The sequence below is a fragment of the Microtus ochrogaster genome, unplaced genomic scaffold (genome assembly GCF_000317375.1).
Source record: "Microtus ochrogaster isolate Prairie Vole_2 unplaced genomic scaffold, MicOch1.0 UNK69, whole genome shotgun sequence".
NCBI lineage: Eukaryota > Metazoa > Chordata > Mammalia > Rodentia > Cricetidae > Microtus > Microtus ochrogaster.
In genome coordinates, this window is record NW_004949167.1 from 1,625,711 (window position 1) to 1,648,724 (window position 23,014).

The 23,014-nt window shown below is 53.8% G+C and overlaps 1 protein-coding gene across 13 annotated transcripts in view; it reads right to left on the reverse strand.

The window, feature by feature from the left end:
• Window positions 1–23,014, reverse strand: part of Ptprf (protein tyrosine phosphatase, receptor type F) — a 74,435-nt gene that overhangs the window by 9,640 nt on the left and 41,781 nt on the right. For 4 of the 13 annotated variants that reach the window (XM_026777495.1, XM_026777493.1, XM_026777491.1 and 1 more), the window contains 17 exons: window positions 20,319–20,588; window positions 17,406–17,987; window positions 17,045–17,181; window positions 16,443–16,587; window positions 12,668–12,973; window positions 11,874–12,067; window positions 9,199–9,225; window positions 7,801–7,918; window positions 7,145–7,723; window positions 6,356–6,453; window positions 5,956–6,209; window positions 5,777–5,870; window positions 5,110–5,328; window positions 4,568–4,722; window positions 3,034–3,045; window positions 1,953–2,068; window positions 662–694 (listed from right to left, as the gene is read on the reverse strand). In XM_026777495.1, coding sequence (XP_026633296.1) covers window positions 662–694; window positions 1,953–2,068; window positions 3,034–3,045; window positions 4,568–4,722; window positions 5,110–5,328; window positions 5,777–5,870; window positions 5,956–6,209; window positions 6,356–6,453; window positions 7,145–7,723; window positions 7,801–7,918; window positions 9,199–9,225; window positions 11,874–12,067; window positions 12,668–12,973; window positions 16,443–16,587; window positions 17,045–17,181; window positions 17,406–17,987; window positions 20,319–20,588 — 3,339 coding nt within the window. The remainder of the gene's footprint in view (window positions 1–661; window positions 695–1,952; window positions 2,069–3,033; window positions 3,046–4,567; window positions 4,723–5,109; window positions 5,329–5,776; window positions 5,871–5,955; window positions 6,210–6,355; window positions 6,454–7,144; window positions 7,724–7,800; window positions 7,919–9,198; window positions 9,226–11,873; window positions 12,068–12,667; window positions 12,974–16,442; window positions 16,588–17,044; window positions 17,182–17,405; window positions 17,988–20,318; window positions 20,589–23,014) is intronic. The other 9 variants (XM_026777498.1, XM_026777494.1, XM_026777499.1 and 6 more) reach the window with 9 other exon arrangements.

Genomic DNA, 23,014 nt, shown 5'->3' on the forward strand with positions numbered 1-23,014 from the left:
GGCAGAACACAGTGGCTGGAGAAGCCAGAGGGCAAGTGTGTGTACTGTGAGCATGGAAGGAAGCATGTCCAGGTGATCTGGTGCTGCACAGGGACAACAGGGCCCTCTCTGCCTGGCAGGTCTCTCCCAAGACTGGGCTGAAAGCTCAGGGAAGTGGCAGCAACCGACAGGGTGGGGCTGGGCTCTCACTGCACCTGTCTTAGACAGACCCCCCACCCCTCATCCATGCCAGTCACCCTGGGAGATCTGGTGACCCTGTCATCCCAGGCACCAAGTGTGTGGACGGAACGGTCATGGAGTACAAAGGCAATGGCAGAGTGACACAGAAAGGGGAGAGCAGCAGGGACCAGGAGGAAGATGTGAAGCCAGAGAGAGGCAAGGGGACAGGAGGCAGAGATACCAGACTGTGTCAGAAAGAGAGAGAGAGAGACCAGAGGCGACAGGGACAGGGAGACAGGGTGGAGAGAAGGGGCGAGAGGAAGCAAAGTGGGCAGGGGAGGGGAGGGAGCGGAGTGAGACAGGGGAGAGGGGAGAAGAGGAAACAGAGGAAAGGAGAAAGAACAGGGAGGAAGGGAGAGGGGAAGGGAGGGGAGAGAGCGGGAGAGTGGAGACAGACACTGAAGCCAATGTGTCCCCAAACATGGGAACTTTGAAAACTAACTTGAGATATTCGGGCAACTGGGGGCACTGGAACCTGCAGAGAAAACAAACCAAGATCACAGTGGGGAGGGAGCAGAGCACAGTAACCCTATGCTGGTCACCTGGTTCTGCAGGGGCTGTAGGTGAAAGGCAAGAGGAAGGAGTCTACAGAGTGAGTTCTAGGACAGGCTCCAAAGCTACAGAGAAAAACCTTGTCTCAAAAAGAGACCTCTATAGTGCAGACGTTCCCAGAAATGAACAGGGCTAGTGGTGTTCTGGGAAAACTTTATTTACAAAAGCAGGTGGTGGCCATGTCTGGCTCCAGACCATAATCTGCAAGCTCAACTTTAAATGATTCTAGGTCCCAGCTTTCAAGTATTCCAGCTGAGGGCCTGGACATTCTGGAATAGGCGCTGATCCTGCCGGGCCCTGTCTGAATTCCTGACTCATAAAAGCTGTGAGAGAGGATATATAATTACTGCTGTCTTAAGCCTCTGAGTTTAGGGGTAATTTGATGTATAGTACTAACTAGCTCTCGCACACACAAACCCTGTGTGTACACACCAGTTCACTCGTTTGTTCCACTGTTGTGTGTTCAAAGGCATCCGATGACAATCTACTGCACAATCCTATAAGGATGGCCATGGACTACAGACATCTTGACGGGAGTGATATTACAGATGAATGGAACAGAGAGGCACAGGGTATAGAGGCAGGCACTCAGTCTGGAGCTGGGCCACCACAGTGAACAGCCAACCCCAAACAGCCTTTCATGTGCTTTCTGTTACGGCTTCTCACTTCGTGTGTGTGTGTGTGTGTGTGTGTAAGGGTCAGGTGGGAGCCCTTCATCTGTCATAATTTCTGCTACAGCCTCTCACACCCCCCCCCTCAAGACAGGGTTTCTCTGTGTATCTTTGGTTGTTCTGGAACTCACTCTGTAGACCAGGCTGGCCTCGAACTCACAGAGACTGGCCTGCCTCTGCCTCTCGAGTGCTGGGATTAAAGGCGTGCGCTACCATGCCCAGCCCAGCTTCTCACTTCTAACTTGTGTATGTCTGCGTGCAGCATGCGTGTGTGTATGTCTGTGTAGAGCCAGAGAGGAGACTGGCCACTCGGGCCAGAGATGTGGGCTCCAAAGGCTCCTTAGAGTTCACCTTCAGAGACACAAACAACCTTGGTTGTCAAGAAGTCTGCTCGCCCCAGAGAAGCTGCCCACCCGTTGAATACGGAAGCCTCAGTTATATTAATCCAAAGGGAACGAGGGGGCGGGGAGGACAGGGCTGGAGGGCAAGAGGCCAAGGGATCAGCCCTACCTGGGGTCTGGTAGTTGAGCCTTCGCATCTCCACAGGGTCGGAAGAGTGGGCCAACAGGGAGTCCTTCAGCCCGATTGATTGCTCATCCTTTGACGATGGGGAGTGTGTCCTTTTCCTAAAAAAGCAAGGGTAGCCTAGTGAAAACCTGCAGCACAGGCAGCCCCATGGCCACAGCTGTCTTCTTACCACCCGCCTTATCCTGGGATCTCTGGGCATGAGCCAGGGGCAGAGCAGTGTCAATGAGAAAACACAGGGTGGGAAGGGGTGGGGCAGGGAGACAGCAGGTGTCAGCAGAGAGCAGTGCAGCAAGGAAGGTCACACAGAGGCTGGTGGCTCCTCTGGACCGGAGGCAGGTCACCACTGGCCAGTGGCCGCTGTCCTTAAGACTACCACAACAGCTGAGGCAGCAGAAGCCACCAGGAAAAAACATGCAACGACACATAAAATACACAAACATTACAAGGTACTGGGTCCCAGCTGCCTGGCTCTCAGGCTATCACAGTGAATGCCCAAAGCAGCAGGGGAAGGGCAGGAAAGGCGTTGCCCTTCCCAGACAGAGTCCTCTCTCACTGGCCTCAACTTGTCCATCTAAAATGAGAGGGTCAGAGACAGAGTACCCAGGGACCGGCTGCAGTCCCTGCACAGGAGTGTCTGGGGAGAACTTGAAATACGCCTGCGCCTGCGCGCATCAGGACACCTTTCCCTGCTGCTCGGCAGAGCGTAGAGAGACGGTCTCTTGTAGGAATTAGGTTGGAGAAATGGGAGCCTAGGGAGGGTTCTGGAGAGCTCTGTGGACTCAGGGAAGCAGTGAGGGCTGCAGCGTGCATATACCCCAGGGAGGAGCATCTTCTGTGGAAGCCACAGAGTTGGACTAACAGGAGCGTGACAGAGCCTGTCCCTCATGCCAGTGAGGACTCATCCCGAGCCAGGGATCCTACTGTGCTGGCCAGCCAGCTTGCTGATTAAAGCCACAGGTTAAAGGGTACCAGTCAGAAGTCCACCCCTCCCTGCAGGCCCAAGATGTGCACAGGGATAGTAGAGGGGGAGGCGTGTAAGGAGAGAAGGAACAAGGACTCCTACCTTTCTTGTTTACTAGGTCCCGAGAGACAGGCAAGGACAGAAGAAAGGAATGGTCATTGTTTCTGCTGAGCACTCAGCCCTCACATGACAAGGGGGACATGGTACCCTGATGTGGTACCTGTATGACACCCTCAGGAGGGAGTTCACCTCTAAGTATGGGCATCAGAACACAGGTGGGGACAGGGAGGATATGTGGGTGGGAAGAATACTCCTGAACGCCACCTACGAGCCTGTCCACTGTGGGAGGAAGGAGTGAATGTATCAGGAAAGAGTGTGGGGTCCAGACAAGGGCAGGGTAATGACGGGGCACAGGAAGTGGACACGTTCATGTGGTGACATCACACACTGAACGGCACATGTTCAAGAACCAGCCGTGTGCCGGCTGCTGGGGGCCCAGCATTTATCCAGTGGGGCACTCTGGTGAAGATGAAGGGCTGTAGCAAGTTGGGACCAGGAGCCAGAAGTCCCTAAAACACCAGAGACTAGTGAGCGCAAAGGATGAAGGGACAGCTGCCCAGTGAGGAGGGACAGGGCAGTGGGGGCGGGGCTGCTGCAGAGCAGGAGCCCAGGGGCCAAGGAACCACATTTGTTTACTGTAATGATGTCAAGGGCAATGCTAAAGATACAATTAACCAGGTACTTCAACTGTCAGGCTCAAAGGTTAGGCTTTAAAAAAAAAGGTTTTGTGGCTTTGTGCATGTGAAGGCAGGCACTCCACAATGAGCTACAGCTCCAGACCTTTAAAAAGACACACAAAAGTTCTGTTTTTTTGAGATAAGATCTAGCTAAGTTACCCAGATTAGCCCTGAATCCTTCTACCTCAGTCCCCAGAGTAGCTGGGATCCCAGGCCTAAACCACAGGTTTAGTTCATCAAAGGCTTACATTAGCCAGCCAGGCAGTGGTGGCACATGCCTTCAGTGCCTTGAGAGAGAGGCAGGTGGATCTTTGTGAGTTTGAAGCCAGCCTAATCTATACATTGAGTTCTATGGAAGCCACGACTACTTTTGGAATAGCCAAGTCAAATACCTGGAAGCAGCGTGGGAGCTGGGAGGACAGTAGACCTCCAGGGACAGGTGCTATAGCTACCTGAGAGCATGTTAAGAGACAGCTATGGGTACAATCACTCTTTAATCAACAGCTGCTATGTAAATACTCATGGGGAATTGGGTCTACGACTGAGTTTGGACCTCTGTGGACCTAAGCAGGAGAGGTGGCCAGGGAACCACCCAGGAATTAGCAGAAGGAAAGTGCTCACGGCAGGAGACCAGGAACCAGTGGCTACTGAAAGGAGACAGACATGTTCACATGCACAGAAACAGATGGACAGACATGCCTAGGGACATACACAGTTCACCTCAGCCCTTCCTCACAAAGGTGGGCGGCTCAAAAGTGCACACACACACACACAGAACCTCTGTTTCTGTCCCTCCTGGCTTGCCCAGGGGCCATGCTGAGATGACTGACTTAATACTACACCAGAGTACCTGGGAGGCAAGCAGCAGGCTGTCCCCTGGAGCCAGGCCCAGCACTCACCTCTTGAATAGGAGGATAGCGATGACAATGAGTATGATGAGAATGACCGCCAGGACAGGGCCTGTCACCCACAGCATCTCGGGCTCCTCCTGCTGCTGGGCTGGTGTCACCTGGACTACAATCTCATCCGAGTAGGGGCTGGAGGCGTAGCGCTTCTGCGGTCCAGTGAAGCAACAGCACACTGTGAGCACAGCACGAACCCTGCCCCCTCACCCATCAAACCCAGAAAGGACACTGAGATCGGGAGACATTGGGCTGACCCAGGCTCTAAACCTGTAAGGCTGACTTGGAGCAGGCCAGCAGGACTGCGCCACTGAAGCCAAGCTAGGTCTGGTCTTCTAGGTCCTGAGGCCGCGTGTCATGGGATACTAGGTTATATACTAGTATACTAAGATACTTGGTCCTCAGGGCTGTCCTGGTCCTAGGATGCTGGCATCTCAGGGAGAATGCAGACCTGGGGTCTCCTAAGGTCAGAGACTGTCCTAGTGTTGGATTAAGCCTGGGGTCTTAGGGTTCTGAGAGTCATGCCAGTTCAGGCCAACCTGGTCCATGGGTTCCTTGAGGGAGGCGAGCACAAAGCACTGGTAACTCAGGTCCGGAGACAGGGGCCGATTGTAGAAGCCCCGGTAGCTCTTCTTGTCCCCCAGGGTGAAGGTGTCGGGGAGCTCATCCACTTGAGCTGCTACATATGGCTTTAGCCGCTCTGCTTGGCGTCGGCGCCTCCGTTGTTCCTCCCCACCCTGCTCGATGGCCTCCAGAAGCTGGTAGAGCAGAGCACAGAGTCACACAAAGCCCAGGAGCAGCACGCTGACCCTGGGCCATAACCTGGGATATAGAGGTTCCCTCCTCCTAAGGGACCCCTGCAGGCACTGCTATTCCTGGTAGCCTATGAGGAAGGGCCTCATGAATAACCTCATCTTAACCAGAGATGCAGTTTTCCACATGGGCCGCTCTACACCACAGGCCTCTCTGAGGTTCACAAGGCTCAAGACGCTCTTGGAGCTACAGAAGTGTCTCCACTGATTCCTATACCATGGGATCCTCACCAAATACCTCTGGGGAAGTCTCTGTAAGCCCTCCTGGAGTTCTCAAAAATACTCCGGGGGGGGGGGGTTTCCCACTCAGAGTCCCTCTCCCTAGAGACGGAGTGGCAGACAGCCACTGCCAACCACATGGGGTTGCCCTCAGTGCTGATTCTTCCCTAGGCACCTCATCCAGCTCCAGCTCCTCTGGTGTGTTCCATCTCGGTGCCAGCAAGTTCCCGCCCACACGGTCAATGGGTACGACCACAATGTAGAACCACCTGTGAGAACAGAACAACAATCAGAATCTTCATCGCCAGCTGCTACGATGCTGCTCCACACCAGCCTCTGGCCTCTTCTGCACACCTGACTAGTGAGGGGTCCTGGACTTGAGGCATGGAGAGGGAGAAGCGGCCATCCTCTATGAAGGCAGAGGCAGGCAGCGGCTTGTGTGGCAGGAGGTCTGGCGCAGTGCGAATGGACACCAGGTGCTGCAGGCCCCCCGCACTACTGCCACGGTTCATCAGCACAAACGAGTATTCTGTGTTGGGCTGCAAGTCTGCAATCAGCTTCCTCATCGAGTGCCCATCCACCTCCACACTCTGCCCATTGTACAGGATCTGTGGGGGAAGAGAAGGAGCAGCTAGTGCCTCTGGGTGATGACCCCACCACAGGTCTATAGGGCACTGTGACTACATAAGGACCCAATGGTAGTACAGAACAGATGGGGGTGTCCTAGTCTAGGTCAGCAGGGGTCCTTACCCACCTTGAACGGTACAGCAGACTTATAAGAGTCGGGGACCTCCCAACTGAGCAGCACAGATGTCTTCATTGCAGCCGCCACACGGAAATTCTTGGCAAACACTGTGGAGGCATGAGGAGGAAGTCAGCCCTGTGGCTAGTGGGGTTGGGTGAATGGGCCAGAGACTGTGACAATGGCTAGAGCACAGAGGAGTAGGGGAGCCTGGGGAGAGAGCAGGAGACTAAGGGTGACAACCAAGCACCCCGAGTCAGCTTCACAGCACAGTCCAATGCCTAACCCCGGTTCTTCCACAGTGAGCACCGGTCAGGCCTGGGGGTGCCACAGCACTTGTGGCCAGATCTCCAAAGGAGCATGGGTGAAAACCTGAGCTCGGAACCAGATCAGAGCAGCCAGGGGTCAGTGGGCTGTGGCCGTGAGAAGCATGTGGCCACATAGCAGAGCACGGTCTCTGGATGTCAGTAGGTTAGGCCCCAAAAGATTAGTGCTACAAACCAAAGTACAGTGAGCTGCACAGCCTAGAGTGGTGACACAGCAAAAAGAGATCAGAGGCTCAAGATCACAAGAGACTGGAAGGTCACGCAGCATAGGTCAGTAGGTCAAGGGCAGCAGAGGTCAGGGTCACACACCCAAGAATGTGATGCCTGTTCATTAGAGGTTAGCAATCATGAGAGACTGAAGTGTCACACAGCAGAAGCTGGTGGATCAGTGGCGAGAGGTCAGTGGGTCAAGAACAGCACAGGTCCCTAGGAGCAGTCACGCTTGGGCAGGCATTGTCATGACCACAGCACACACCTTGCTCCATGGGCATGGTCCGAGACTGGATGCTGGGGCTGAGCGGGCCGGCGCCTTTGCTGGTATGTGCACGGACCTTGATGTCATAAGTAGTGTCTGGTTTGAGGCCAAACAGTGTAAGGTGTATATCGTCAGTGACATTCTGCAGTTCATGTTGGCTGTTGATGTCACGGTAGACCACAGTATAGTTGGTGATGCGTCCATTCCTCTCTGCCAGCACAGGTGGGTCCCAGGCCAGTTCCGTAGTCGATGTGGTCAGCCCTGTCACTCGAAGGTTTTGAGGAAAGCCACTGGGCACATCCTCTGGGGTTGTGATCTCTTTCTCAAACTCTTCACCTGGGCCAGCCCGGTTCTTGGCAGCAAGCCGGAAGATATAGGTAGCCCCTTTGTGCAGACCGGTGACTGTAAAATGCTGGTCATCCTTGCCAAAATCTATGGTGTTGGGCCGTGCCTCGTCAGCCCGACGGTATTGTAGACGGTAGCCCAGCAGCTCTCCGGGCAGCTCCTTGGGTGGGTGCCACTGTAGCAGCGCGGTGTGCATGGCTGTGGTGCTGACCATCATGGTGGGCCGGCCTGGGACTGAACAGCACGCACTGGGCTCTGGTGCTGCCCTCCCTCTGCTGCCCACCCAGCTTTGTCCCTGACCCCCAACTCACCTGCCCCTGCTGTAGTAACCACTTTGGGCTTGCTTCGGGCACCATCCCCCTTGGTGGTGTAGGCAGCAACAGTAATGGAGTAGGTGGTCTCTGGGGTGAGGCCACTGATGGTGGTTTCCTGAAGGAGAAGGGGGAAGGGCAGGTCCCATCACACCCTGTGAGAAGAGGCTAGACTATCAGTCACCTGAAGACTGTAGCCAAGGGTGCCCCCAGGTACACAGGACCAAGGCCTTGGGAGGTGGAACTGTGTATAAATCCTTTCTCCACTGGAGCGGGACAGCCAGGTGGGATGTGGACTAGGAGCATGCTACCCACCCCAGACGCCCCATGCCTGGGGCAGACAGCTCATTCTTCCTTTCAGAGAAGAACAAAGGGCCACACTGTTTCTTTCACTCCATTGTGCTGTGAGTGACACCTCATGAGGTCCCCCACACACACCAGGACAGAGCCTTGCACGCACCCAGCACCTTGTACGCCTCTTGGCACGCACATGCACACTACAGATTACAGTCCCTCCTGAAGTAGCAGGTGCAAGGCCACTTACAGACACTAATACAAACACGAAGAGGAAAGGAGAGAGAGAGAGAGAATGAGAGAGAGTGCATTCGCAGGGTACAAGAGAGGGCCAAGGCACAACACTGTAAGGTAGAGGGATCCCATCTAATTCAGTGACTGTGCTATCCAATCCCCACTGAGAGCACATAACAGTTGGAGAAAGGCAGAACAGAAAACTCCCCATACCCGGGAACCCATTCCCCCGATTCCACTGATGCCCAACAAGTCAGCCACTCCAATGGCGGATCCTACCCACACCCCATCCAGCAAAGGCATCATTTCCGGACATGGGGAGAAACACCACTGAAGAACAAGCCACACCACAAAGAGTAGGAAGAAGGGAGGGAAGGTACCACCGTGGAGTAGGAATAGGGCTGTCAGCACCAGCCCTGGTATCCCTCCAGCTCTAAGCCTCAGGTAGAGCCAACTGCAGATGCCAACAAACCTTTGCAGGGCCCTGACTGCCCAAGCTGGAGGGTCTTCCAGGGCTTGGGCTCCCCGGCGCTTCTCCCAGCCTGGGCCTGAGCAGGTGATTTTTCACTTCAGGGATCAATAAGGCCTAATGATCAGGATTGGATTTAACTCCATCCCTGTCTGGCCAGAGCAGGGGCCAGGTCCTGGTCGATTGTGAACATTGGCCTCAAATTGCTGCTCGACAGGCGAGGAGTACGGATTAGAGGAAACGCCAATCACTGCTCAGCCTGGTGCTCACGTCTACATGCCAATTTTCTCTGGATGTGGCTGGTGCCCTGTGGATCTTGGCGACACAGGCTGGGAGAGGGGGAGTGTCCCGTGAGCCCAGCCTGACCCAGTCCTGCCCGTGCTTGCACACCTCTTACTTACATAGTCCTCGGACTCCTCTGGTCTCCACTGACCCACGGGAGAGGGAAAGAAAGGGAGACAAGATGGTGAAGGATTCTGACTTGGAGAGGACCTGGCCCATGGAGGACTGACAGACAGTTCTGAAGTGCCCACTGAGATGACAGCCCAGGACCGCTCCCCAGTCAGACACAGGGCCCTGCATCACTGAGCATCAACTGTGTGTACCAGGCCTAACCAGGGCAGGGTGACATGGACGATGTCAGATAAGGAGAGAGGCTTGACAGCTCAGACAGAAGGAAGACACTAAGGGGTGACCCCATCCCCTGTTGTGCCCAGACTCCTATCTATGCCCATCTTGCTATGGCTCTCCAGGCTTATTTATTTCCTCCACTCGCAATACCTCAGCTGAAACAATAAATTAGAGTCACCTGAGCTAAGGTGACACTCTGAGGAGTGTCCCAGATCATAGTGCTGGAATTATGGCTGGAGTGAGCCAAGAGTCAGGATTGCCAGCAAGATTATAAGGGCTGCTGGGTAGCCAGCTCAGAGCCAGGACCTTACCCCATAGCCACAGGAAGACCTTACACCTCTGAATTCCATTCTACAGGTGCCTGGGGTCAAAGCAGGAAGACTCTAGTTTCATGGTAGTGGAAAATTCTAACGTCAGTGTGCCTAGGTATTCTAGGTGAGTATGTAAGTGGACTGACCACCCTCAGGTAGCTGGCCTGGCCTCTGTCCACTGGCCTGAGCACCTGCTATGCTGGCAACTGGCAAGCTCTGTCACAAAGTCTTTAGGCAAAATATGGGAAAGGCTATAAAGATTCCTCTAAAGATCATGTTTATTTTGCAGAATGGGCCAGGACTACATAGACTTAGGTTTCCTTACTTAAGATGGACCCGGGCTTTCTAAGCCAGGTCCTGCTGTGGAGTTAACACTTGGCAGGCAGTGAGAAGGGAAAAGACGGAGGGGTGGGACAGAATGGAGAGGGGTGGGTAGGACAAGGAAGAGGCTGGAGGAGGGAGGGAGGGGAAGGAAAGAAAGAGGAGAAGGGGGGGAGCCACAAGAAGGGACAAAAGGAAGTGGAGAGGGGCAAGTCTCATATAGCGGGAGCACAGGGGAAGCAGGCTGGGCTGTACACTGAAAGTTGGGATACCCATCACATGTTTCCTTCTGATCCTACTGGGGCCCTGGGCTGCACAGATGGCTCTATTAGGTGGAGAAAGGCAGGCTAGGATGTCCTTGACAAGAGTCACACAGGGGACAGCTAGGCCCTGGGGCCAAGTTAGATAAGTGCTCCATCTGGTCTCCCACTGGCCCAAAGCAGGGCGACCCAGTCTGGGGGGGGGGGGCACAAGGCTGTAAGGGCAGGTCTTGCCTTCCAGGATGTCCCTGGAGTCTGGTTGGGTATATTATACATAAAGGACACAAATACTGGGGCAATGTCCCTGATTTTATTGCCCAACCCCCTTCAAAGTGCCAGGGACCAGAACACAAAAGCATATGACTTTCCTGGAACCCCAGAGGCTGCAGCTGCAGCGCCAGACTCCTAGGATGGGAGGGGCCAGAGCGAGTCATTCTCTGGATGTTTCTGGGCGGGTGTGTCTGCTGAGACTTTGTGAGGATCCCTCAACCTGCCCCAGGAATGCAGGCTGGTGAACACACCCACTGCCCCCACCCCTGGGTCCCTCAGTATAGGCAGGTTAGGAGAAGAAAGAAGTCACCCTCTAGGCAAAGAAGAATTTTGGCTCTGAGGGTGGAGCCCAGCCAAAGGCACGAAGGCTGTTTGTCTTTGTGGGAGCCCACTCCTCAGCATAGCCTGCAGAATCTGGGGTTCACGCCAGGTGGAAAGGGAATCTAAGTTCTTCCCGATGGGACTTAGTGCTGGCACAAGAATCCTCAGGACCTGGTTCTGGATAGGGTTAGCCTGAGGGCAAACATGGCAGGCTTTCTGATTTTTTATTAGTTCTTGCCTAGGGTAGAGATTTGGCCTCCTAGCCAAGACCCGCCATCCACTTGCTGGCTTATTTTGGTCATGCAGATGTATAATCTCATAACGCTTCATGTTCCTAGATGGAACAGCAAGCCAGGGGTCAGAATACTCAAGGGACCTCACTGTAAGCTCGGGGGTGGAATCCCCCAGGAAGACAGAAGTTTCCAATAGGAAAGGGTTGGCTGGCAGGCTCAGGCTTCGAGATAAACATCAGGGGTCAATCACTCAGGTGATTATTTGCACAGCTTTGCCTCAGAACTGGCTTGAGGCCAAAGAGGACAGAGAACTCTTGAAGTCCCTGTCTGCATCTGGCACAGGGATACTCAGAACAGCACTGCTGGGGACAACGGCACAGCTCAAAGCTTCCTGCAAACCACAGGTTGGGGCAGAACAGTGTGCAAGGAGCCTGGGTGGGTGGGGTCTTTGGAGACTGCCCTTTGAGCACTGGTGGCTAAAACCAGGGTGGAGGGGGTAGCAGGGCCTAGGCTGGCACAACTTGAGCACAATCCTAACACAAAAAAGAAGTGTCCCTGGAATCTGGGCCTCACTTCCTAATCTCTGTACCCAAGGCACTTCCAACACGACCATAAATTGTATAAACACCTCTGAGGGCAGGCAGGAGAAGGAACAAGTCTGGGCTCTGAGGAGTAAATGCGACACACTGGTCAATGCTGACCCAGCCACCCAGTACCATTAGTGACATACCTGAGCCTCGGCCAGCATGACATCCTGGATGATGGGTTGGCCTCGGGGTTCACCATTCTCCAGCCGCACATAGGTGACCTGGTAGCCACGAATCTGTCCGTGCTGCTTGTTGGGGACAGGCAGCTTCCAGGAGACATGCACAGCAGTGGAGTTCAGAGGCTCAACCTCCACCTTCCGTGGTGGCCCGCTGGGCACTGGAGGCCAGGTAGAGAGGGAAGTCAGACACGGGAAACTGAGCCTTGCTCAGGGTATGCATAGTTAACTTTAGGATGTGACTCTGCACCCACTCACTGCCCTGGGAAAGGCACCAATGTTTCTTTGGCTGGCTGACCAGCAACCCTTTGCCTGCACTGGATCATCCCGGTCAACCCCTCTGGCAGGGCGACTTATTTAGATGTGGGGAACAGCCAGAGGTAAGGTGCCGAGCCTTCAACTACCCAGGCTCCCACTATCTGTCACAAATTTCGTCAATATTCAGCCAAAGTCCTCTGGCCCTACTGAGTCTTCTGCCCTCATCTTCACAAGCCTGACTCTCATACTGGGTGGGGCTGCTTCTCCTGCCATAGCCTTTAAAGTTTTTAAGGCTATCTTGGAGATGGCCCAGAAGCTAGGACCTAGACATGGGCTACCCCACCACCAACATCTCCCCAGAGTTTAGACCATTAAGACTAAGTTTAGGAAATGAGTCTGTCAGGTCCTGTGGAGGAAGGTCCTGGGGTGCTTGGCAGGCAGCCCCAGGCAGCGTGCCTCCCTTCCCACCCCTCCCCACGACAACGCTATGCAATGCAGCCTACCGTCCTCGTCGGTGCGCACCAGCACCGGGCTGCTCTCAGGGCCGGGGCCCACATCCGTGTGTGCCCGCACCCACACCCGGTACTCCGTCCACTTCTCCAGGCCCAACAGGTCCCAGCTGGAATGCTCACGGCTGATGCCATCCACCACATGCCGCTTACGGTCCTCGCCGTCCACTGCCTCATAGGCCACGGAGTATTGGGTGATAATGCCGTTGCGGCTGTCAGCTGGCGGTGGAACCCAACTTACCCGGACCGTGGTGGAGCCCGTGCTCACACACGTCACCTTCTGGGGAGGGGCGGATGGGGCTGGGGAAGACAAATGGGAGGAAAGCAGGCAAATGGAGGGTGGGGATCACAGGCACAGTGACCAAGACTCAAGGGACTAGAGACTCACCCAGCCATTCTGGGGCCTTCTAGGCATAATGCTGCAGAGATGGCCGGACTCCCTCTGAACTAGCTTTCTACTCAAGCACACACGCACACACGCACGCACGCACACACGCACGCAGCATGTGCAGTGTCTCACACAAATATGGAGTTCTAACAGCGTCTCTGCCATGCATATGCCGTCTCACACAAACATGGCATCAAATATACATATACCAGAACTTGGAGAATATAATCCTCTCCTGGGGATAAGTGATTCAAAAGCTTCGTTTGATTTAAGACTATCTTAACCTGTGCCTATGTGGTCAGGGTCTCTGAATCTAGACCAGGGGTGGCTAGTGGCTCTGAGGTTTGGATTCCTTAGGAGAGGCAAGTGTGGGCTCCCTTTCCACCTGGTGACTTTTCTAGACCCCACTACCAATACAGGAGCTTCCTTTCACCTCAGACTTGTTATTCCCTGCCCAGGTAACTTCAACAGCCCTCCATTCACTGGGAACAAAGCACCAACTCTCCAGGGGTTTGGGTTTCACTTCCCTTGCCCAGTTCTGCCTATGGGAGCATACTACTAGTGCTAAGAATGGTCCCGTCTCCCAGTCTGTGGTCCCAGGCCCCAGCATCCCTGGGGAACACCATCCTTACAGCCCTGGAGATGCAGCTTTGGCGTGAGGTGCAGCAGGGTACCACTCTCATGTCTTTCTGTGTATGTGTAGTGTACGTATATATGAACACATGGGCATGTGTACCCACACGCGTATGAGAAAGTCACGGGATAATGTCAGGTAGCCTATTCTATAAGAGACCACCGAATGCCCTTGAAAAAGGGTCTCTCGATGAGCCTGAAGCTAGACTGGCAGCCAGAAAGGCCCAGAAATTCCTGTCTCAGCCTGCCAACAGGGTTAGTGCTACAGGTGTGTATGTGGCCATTCCCAGCTTGTTGTATGGGTGCTGAGGATTTGATCCGGTTCTCCTGATTACACAGCTCTGTAACCCGACGAGTCAGCTCCCCAGGCCCTCAATTTCTCCGCCACTGCTTGACCCATATTAGTTAATAAATAAGGCAACACCGGCAAGTAAACAAGTTATATTTCCAGGGAGCCCCCCCCCATGGGCTACCTGCTGAGGTCTACTCTATCTTGCTCACTCTGCCACTTTACAAACGACGCAGTCAGCCCACACAGTTCCCAGAGCTCCCTCCCTCTGCCTATAGGCACGTTAACTCGCTGCCTGCCTTCCGTAGCAGCTACCTGTACTCTCTCAAGAGGGGAGTCCAAGGCCAAGCTTTCCCCACCCACACTCCACCCCTCTCTCCCTCCAGAGACTTTACCAGCTGACCCTCTCCTTCCCTGCTTCCTGCTTTGTCCTAACCCTCACAAAGCAGCTACTTCAGGAGTTCCCGCCTTAAAAGAAAACTCCATCCTCAAGGCCAAAGGCCCTCCAATTACCACAGGCCCCTACAACTAGCTTCTTGGTGACATCCAAGCATGCTGGCTTACTCCCTCACCTCCCACTGCCCTTCCAGGCCACCACACATCTCCTCCAAGTCCACTTTCCACCACAACCGTTCCCTTTGGCCACCCAGCAGCAGGCTCAGGTCACCTTCTATGGACTTCCTCTCTGCCTTCCTCCCCATCCCTGGACTTCCTCTCTGCCTTCCTCCCCATCCCTGGACTTCATTTCCAGTCTTCTCAGGTCTGCTTCCTCCAGCTTCGGCTACGTCATGCCGCCACGCTTCTAGACTTGACTGACCGACACAGCCCGGATCTGGGTGTCTGAAGCCAGGTGTACTGGTCACACCTGCTTCCATCCACTTCCTGTCCTGGGGCCAATGGGCTCTTTCAGAGCTTCCTATCAGAAACAAGATAAACCTCCATATCCCTATCCCACTGCTCCCCATTTTCAATCTGTCACCGACTCCTGGCCAGTCAGTGTCTTAGATAACGAAGAAATCCATTATTACCACTTGAGCCAACTCTCCAAACTCTACCTAGTCCACTGACAAGGCTTCTAAGTGATCTCATGGGCCACCTGCCCATTTTCACAGAGCAGGCAGAGCAATCTCTGAAGTCTGACTACTACAGCTTGGGTGGCTGCTGAGAACAGTGGCCTGCAGAATCTCTGCCCAGGACCACTACAGTCAGCTTTTACCTAGTTAGCGTCTATCCTTGCTTCAGCCTAGGTGAAGCGTCACATCTCCAAGATAATTCTCTTCATCTTTTCACCCATGGTGTTTCCTGTGATGCCATGTCTCTACCCTCCCATCTTACTTAATACAAATATAATTAAAAGCTCATTTGGGTAATTACAGGCATACTGTTTATCTCAGTCTACTGTAGGGCCCCATGGATTGAGAGGCCATGTCTTCTGGCCATGCTGCCAGACTGATAGCATGTCGGGTCCAGCCCCCATCAAGAACATAGCAGATGCCTCAAGAATGACCGTACGAATACAAAGTCAGGGACCTCTGCGCACACAGCTCCATAAGGACTCTATGTCATAAGGACTTTACTGACACGGTCACGCTTATGGTTCTGTTATACAATGCCACTCCACCGGTCACACCATGACCATCTTATCAAGTTGGCAACCTTGCAGACGGTGGCATACTGGTCACAGATGGGCCATCTACTATTACACCAAGACACACGCGCACTTCCACAATCCATCATCTTCCTCTGGAGAGCTAGAGAGCTACAGAGTCAGACAGACATAGTCACAGGGGTCACACCCAAGACACACTGACACACTCAGGGGCTACAGGCCAGGTGTTCACACAGTCTCACAGTGGCTCTAAATACAGCCACGTTGTCACCTAAGACATGTGGTCCCACAGGCAGACGTGGGGACACACACATACTGACCACAGTCACAGTCTCATGGACCTGTCCCTGAGTGCAGAGGCCTCAGACAGATCACACAGCTCCCAAGGAAGTGTCACGGTCGGGTATGAGGAAGGGGATGTGGTGATGAAATGGAGGGATACGGGGACGGAAGTGAAGCACCTAGGCAGGGTTGCACATGGCAGGCCCACCAAGTCAGTGGGATGTATGATCTAGATATGGAAGGAGGGGGACAGAGGATAAAGATGAATCACAGACACAGAACTTACCTGTGTGGGGTACAGGGGTCACAAGGGTAAGAAAGGGTCAGAAGGCTGGGCAGGGAGCAGAGAGAAGGCAACCACTGCCTGGACAGAGACTAGCAGGACACTTACCTGTCCCTTTCTTGGGGTCCAGACTCAAGAGCCCAGACTGGAGTCCAATACTGGACTCAGCAGACCTGACCACCCACCTGCTCGAAGGGGAAGGGTGTATGTCTGTGTGTGTCCCAGCCCAGATGTGACAAGTGTCCCAGCCCAGATGTGACAGGTATGGCCTAGGGAGGCACTTACTGGACTGTGCTGTACGGGCCTCTATGGTGGGAGTGAAGACGCCCACCCCCAGATCTGAGCGGGCAGCCAGCTGGAAGTGGTACAGCGTGTCAGGCTTCAGGTCCTCCAGAGTGTAGGAGGAGGTGGGGTCGAAGGTCACCTTGTGCTGGAAGAGCAGAGAGCACTTACTGACTGCTCATATCTCAGAGGCCACTCAGAGGTTAGTCCCCACGTGGGCTGCAAAGCAGCTGGCAGAGGACCCACCACGGTTCTGAGAGGACCCACCCCACGCAGTCACACAAGCCAAACAAGAAATGCATGGCTTGACTCACAGCACGGCCACTTCAAAGATCACCAGGACCAGCAGAGATCTGTGGCCCTAGGGGAAACGTCAGGCTAGGACAATAGCACACAGGCCAAGAACTCAAAGGATCAAAGGCAGACCCTAGGAACTTTGCCTCTGGCACAGGAGTGGTGCAGGCTACACAAACCCACACAGGCTACAGGGGCCACAGTGCTGCCGGGAGAAACCCAGGAGCTGGAACCTGTCCAGGTGCGCCCAGCACAGACCAAGAGGAACCAGAGGATGCTCTCCTTCCACCCTTCCTAACCTCATGGCTCACCTGCTGGCCTTCATCCTCTGCTGCCCAGTACACCAGTTCATACTTGGTGATCCGCTCCTGCGGGGGCAGCAGCCATGAGAGCTGGATCCTGGTGTCCGACTCAGCTTCGGCCTGGAAGTCTGCAGGCTGTGCAGGCACTGCAATGCCCACCCCAGGCACTGTCAGCTTCACGACACCTCCAAGGGCCCAGTGAGAGCATGCCAACCTCTCACTCCCTTGTCCTGCATCCCGTGACCATGTATCTGTAGAGTATGGCACCCTCGCCCTCCCAAGCTCCAAATTTCATAGTCCGAGGAAACAGGAATGACCTTCCCAAGCCTTTGCTGTCAGCTGCCTAGCCAGAACGCAGACCCCTACCTACCTCCCTGCTGTGTCTTGACCTGGATGGCAGGGCTGGGCGGACCATCGCCCACGGCAGTGAAGGCAAGGACGCGAAGGCTGTAGGTGATGCCGGGTAGCAGGCTGCCCACAGTGGTAAGGAGTCCTGCGTCAGTGTTGTGCTTGTGCCAGGCGCTCAAGGGGCGCCGGGAGTCTGGAGTGTAGTAGACACGGTATCCCCGTACCAGGCCATTGGGCTCTTCAGGTGGCTCCCACTGCACCAGCATGGTGCTGGCACTCAGCATTCGGGCCTGCACACGGCGTGGAGGGCTGGAGGGTGCCTGCTCACCCGTCCGTGCACGCACCGCCTCACTGGGTGGTCCTCGTCCAATGCTGTTAACAGCCAGCACACGGAAGGCATATTCTGAGAAAGGGCTGAGGCCACCAATGCTGTACCGGGTGGTGGCCACGCCATCCACTTCCTGGAAGGGGCCCTCTGTGCCAGCCGCACGGTACTGGATGCCATAGTAGGATACAGGCTCTGCATTTCCAGAGTCCCATGTCAGGGTAACACTGGTGGCGGTTGTCTCTGTCACCACAAGATCAATTGGAGGCTTTGGCAGAGCTGAGGAGAAAGAAGTGTTGGAGGTCATGATTCTGAGAACAGATCCAAAACATCATCCAAATGCAGCGTACAGCCACCTGAGTGGGTTGACACCCACAACCCACCTTGAGAAAAGGCTTACGGTGACTGTTAGGGGCAGCTACGTGAGACACGGCAGCCAGCTCTGTCCGTGGCCCCAGAAGCCTTGAGTCCTTTAATATGTAACACACTGCTCTTGGGACCCCACATACACTGGATCATTACATAGCAAATGGGATTCACCTAGCAGACTTGGTCCTATGAAGTCCCACACAGTCCACACACCTAGACTAGGCAGAGATCTGCTTGCTGCTATACCGTGTACGTGTGCGTGTGCGTGTGTGTGTAGTATCTCCCAAGGAACTGGCCTTAAGAGTTCTGGAAAAGCCACAAAGCCCTAGTAGACCCCATGACGCGGCTCAGAGTGAAGGTGGCAAAATCCCAGCCACGATCGCTCCATGAAGAAAGACCACTATGTACTAGGCACCACTTTAGTGTCAGAGTGGCTCGCGGTCATATCTCTGTCCTCTGGAATTTATATTCTGGGGAAATAATCAACAAATGTGTTGATGGTAGCTGTGTACAAGGACAGCAGTAAAAAACCACGGTCTCTCCTCGGACAGGGTGAACAGGGAAAGTCTCACAGTGCTGAGGCCGGAAGGGAGATGAGCCAATGACTATTGGAGTGGACAGGGAGCAGGAGAGGGGACTGGAAGTGTGGATCTGTGTGGCTAGCAGGCACTGAGGGTGGGAGGCCAGCTGGTGTTCCCGGGGACTACCAGAGCAATGTGAGCCCCTGGAAGCTACCTTCTGTTTTCATAGAAGGAAACAGCCTAAGGCTAGCAGTAGTTCTCAGCAGGGCGTTTAATTTAGCACGTGTGAGGTCCTGGGTTCCAGCCCAAGTAGGATCAGGTGGAGTGATATGATCCTGGCTTACACACACTGCTTTTTGCAGTATTAGGGATTCAATCCAGAGCATAACGCATGGTAAAGCTGTGTCCCAGCTCTTAGTTTGTATCTTGAAAAGATCATCCAAGTTGAGAGCATTGATATATGTATACTTTTAATTCCAGCACTTGGGAGGCAGAAGCAGGGGGGTCTCTGTGAGTTCAATTCTGGCCTAAACTATAACAGTGAGTTCTCCAAAGCAACAGAATTGTTTCCAACCCAACCACACATCCCCAGAAAAAAGAAAAAAAAAAAGATTATTCAAGTTGCAGAACGAAGGATGGATCAAAGTCAGGTAAGAATATAAGCAGGGAGATCACGACAGAGCCTGTCACATAAATACAGCTGGACACGGTGAAGCAAGCCTTTAATAACAGCACTTAAGAGGCAGAGGTATGAGGATCAGCGGCCTACATAGTGAATTCCAGGACAGCCAGAGTGACATACTGACACACTGTCTCAGACAGACAGACAGGTAGGTAGATAAAAATTCTAGATATGTATTGGGCTGGAGAGATGGTTCAGCAGTTAAGAACACTTGTTGCTTTTTGTTTATTAGTCTGTTTTTCAAGACAGGGTCTTTCTGTGTAGCTTTGGAGCCTGTCCCAGAACTTGCTCTGTAGATCCGGCTGGCCTCAAACTCAAAGAGATCCACTTGCCTCTGTCTCCCAAGTGCTGGGATTAAAGTCGTGCACCACCACTACCTGGCTCACTTGTTACTCTCATAGAGGGCCAGGATTCAATTCCTAGGACCCACATGTTAATTCACAACCATCCATAAACCCCACTCCCAAATGATCTGATGTTCTCTTCTGGCCTCACAGCGTGCGCGCGCGCACACACACACACCCACCCACCACTCACACACAAAAGAAACTGAATAAATCTTAAATAAATTTTTAAGAATTATAAATATTAATGTTATGTGTGCCTGTCCCCAGAGGCGGGGGCAGAGAAAACCTCCCCCCACCTTGGCTATCAGTACACCCTTCTCCCTAGGACGCTGTTCAACTCAATAGTGGTTGCAGGCTGTGAATTCAGACCACCAAGGCCAAGCCTCTGCTTCATCATTTACATCAGTGTGACCCTGGGCAAAAGATGTATTTGAACTGCTCTCTTGTAAAATAGGAGGAACAGGAGCATCTGTTCTCCCTAAAAAGCAAAATCAACCTTTACTGGCACAATGCCTGCCAAGTGGGAATACCAGCTGGCTATTCCCAGTACCCATCTTCTTTCTAAGGACCTGCCCAGAGCTGGGCACCTTAAAAGAGGGTAATGATCGCTCAGCCCTCCTGACTCAACCACCACTAAAGCCCCCCGAGACAGAGGAGGACATCAGCTGGCTGAGTCATCCGGTACACTTACCTTTGACTGTGACCTGGGCCGTGGCCTCTATCATGCCTAATGAAGAGATGGCCACACAGGTATAGTTGGCAGATCGCATGACATTGCTTAGCTCCAGAACGTTGCGGCCAACTGGCATCTCGTCCTCTTTGGTAAGTTCTTCGGCACCCATCATCCACTTCACATACGGCATGGGTGCACCCACTGCCACACAAGTCAGATTCACGTTGCCACCCGGCATCACCTCCTGGCTGCTGGGAGGGATGGAGAAACGAGGAGCCACACGACGCACTGCGGGAGGAGGGAGAGAGGCACTCACAGGCTGGGCAGGGCACAAGGGTGGACAGAAGGGCAGGGGCCCCTCATCACGGAAGCCTCTCTTGTCAGAGCCAGACGGACTGGCTCACCACTTCCCACCTCACTTTGGGACTAGAAGTGGTCCCTGTACTCAGGAACCATCTGGAATACCTCTTACTGAGAACTTGCAACCAAGTTTCCATCTTAAGGCCTGGGATACTCGGCCAAGGTCACACAGGACTTAGTGCAAGAGCCAGGCCTGATTAGAGCCACAGTCCAGGTGGTCCTCCAGTGACCACCCTTGCTTTCTCCTGCCTTCCCTCCTCCAGTGTCTCTAGAGTGACCAGATGGGGAACCAATGAAAGAAATCCAGGTCCTCAGAGTATGGCTGGGGCAGGTAAAGGATCAGTTCTCTGGAGTCAAGGTCTCCACCTTGAGGTCACAGCCCCAGGAGAGAAGAGGAAATGGCACAACCACCTGCTGGGTCTTGGCTGTGCTTACGGTCAGCCTGGGACCCACAATGTGGACCGCCTCTTAGGAGGGCTAGCACAGGCACAAGGGGTTGGGCGGGCCAGGGACGTGGTCCGCGGGCAGGATGGGCATGATGATGGCAATAACATGATGAGGGCGCCGAACAGACGGCTTTCTGCGCCAGTGAGCGAAGGTCTCAAGGAGGAGGGTGGCTGTGCCTGGCCACGACCCCCAGCCTTGGACTCCCCTGGCCAGAAGCTGCCCTGAGTTTCTCAGTCCAGGGCACAGCCTGGAACCAACCCTTCAAGTAGCAAGCTTGGCACAGACATTCAGAGCATGCAGAGGGGTAAGGTGGACAAGACCTAGCCACACAGAGGCATGCTTGGCATGCAGACAGGCCATGCAGCTGCTGGCAGAGGTTCCTATGGCTCCTCTTTGGTCTCCCTTCCACAGAGGGTCAGAGAGGACAGGCAGCAAGCCTAAGTGACCCAAGGGCACGCTACGAGAACACTGGTCTCTGGGGACTCTTGCTGGGGAGCCCAGACATGCAGAGGACCCGTGGTACCACATACGAAGCATCTCACACAGCCCCAGATGACAGAAGCAGAGCTAGAAGCACTGGAAAAGACCACCAGGTCCAACCTCACCTCACTTCACAGCGGTCAAACGGAAGCTCAGAGCTGAGACATTTAGCAGGAGTCACCAGGCTGTATTATGGCTCTGTCCAAGACAGCTTTCAAAATCAGGTTCCCTCCAAACACGTAGGTAATGCCACAACTAACACCTAAACTACCACCACTACTTCTGGGCTCGCTCGAGCAGGCTCTACGCTGGCCCCTCATCTTGTGGGCCTCTATCTGACCACTCCCGTGCTCCCTACAGACAATGGGCATTCCCCTGATTAACAAGTTCCTGTGTGGTTCCTCACGGGCGGGCAGCCTCTAAGACCTTGCATAGAACCCGCTTCCACACCGTCTCTGGCTGTTTCACTAAGTTCCTCAGCTGGAATCACAACACTGGCAGCCCCAAGTGAGTCAGTGAATGGCTCGCAGGCCCGGCCTCTTCTCCAGACTCACATAAGATATGCATCAGGAGTATATTATAGCCACACAGAGTTCTGCCTTTGTCCAGAAGCAGCACCTCCCTTCCTTTCCCCCCTCCCCTCCCCTTTTCTGTTAAGAGTGCTAGAGACTGAAGGCAGGGCTCGAACATGCTAGGTTTTGTACTCCACCACTGAGCAACACTGCCCATCCCATCTTCGTTTTCTCTACGGGAGCCATCTCCCTCTCTCCATTCTTGGCACACGGAGCGTGTGATCCAGACCCAGCTAACGAGAAACAACCTTTGGACCAGAAACAACCTTTGAATGTTTACACAACTGGTGGGAGCAGAAACACAGTCTACAGGGGCAGTTGAGCTCAGGCTGGAACCTTTCCCAGCGCATGGGAGGACCTGCCCCAGTACAAAGATAAGAACGGTGGAGCAGCAGAGGTAATGACAATGGCCTGATCACACTGTCTAAAGACCTGGCCTCAGCTCTGCCCGACATCCAACCTACTTCTACACGGCCAAGTTCTGTAACCTAAGGGACTCTTCGTTTCGCTTAGATTTGCTCGTAAGTGGGTTTCTATTCTCCCTCTCCTCAAAAAAAAAATATTTATTTTTGAGACAGGGTTTCTCTGTGCAGTCCTGGCTCTCCTGGAACTTGCTCTGTAGATCGGGTTGATCTTGGACTCAGAAATCTGTCTGCCTCTGCCTCTAGAGTGCTCTAAGGCATGCTCTAAGGGCATGTGCTAGCACTGTTCAACAAAAATTTTTTCTATTTATTTAGATTTATTTTATTATTTTGTGTTTGTGAATGTTTTGCACCAAATACGTGCCTGATGCCCAAGAAGGTGGTGCCCTGGCCACTCCTCTGAAAGCCTCCAACTCTGGCCACCGTCAGAAAA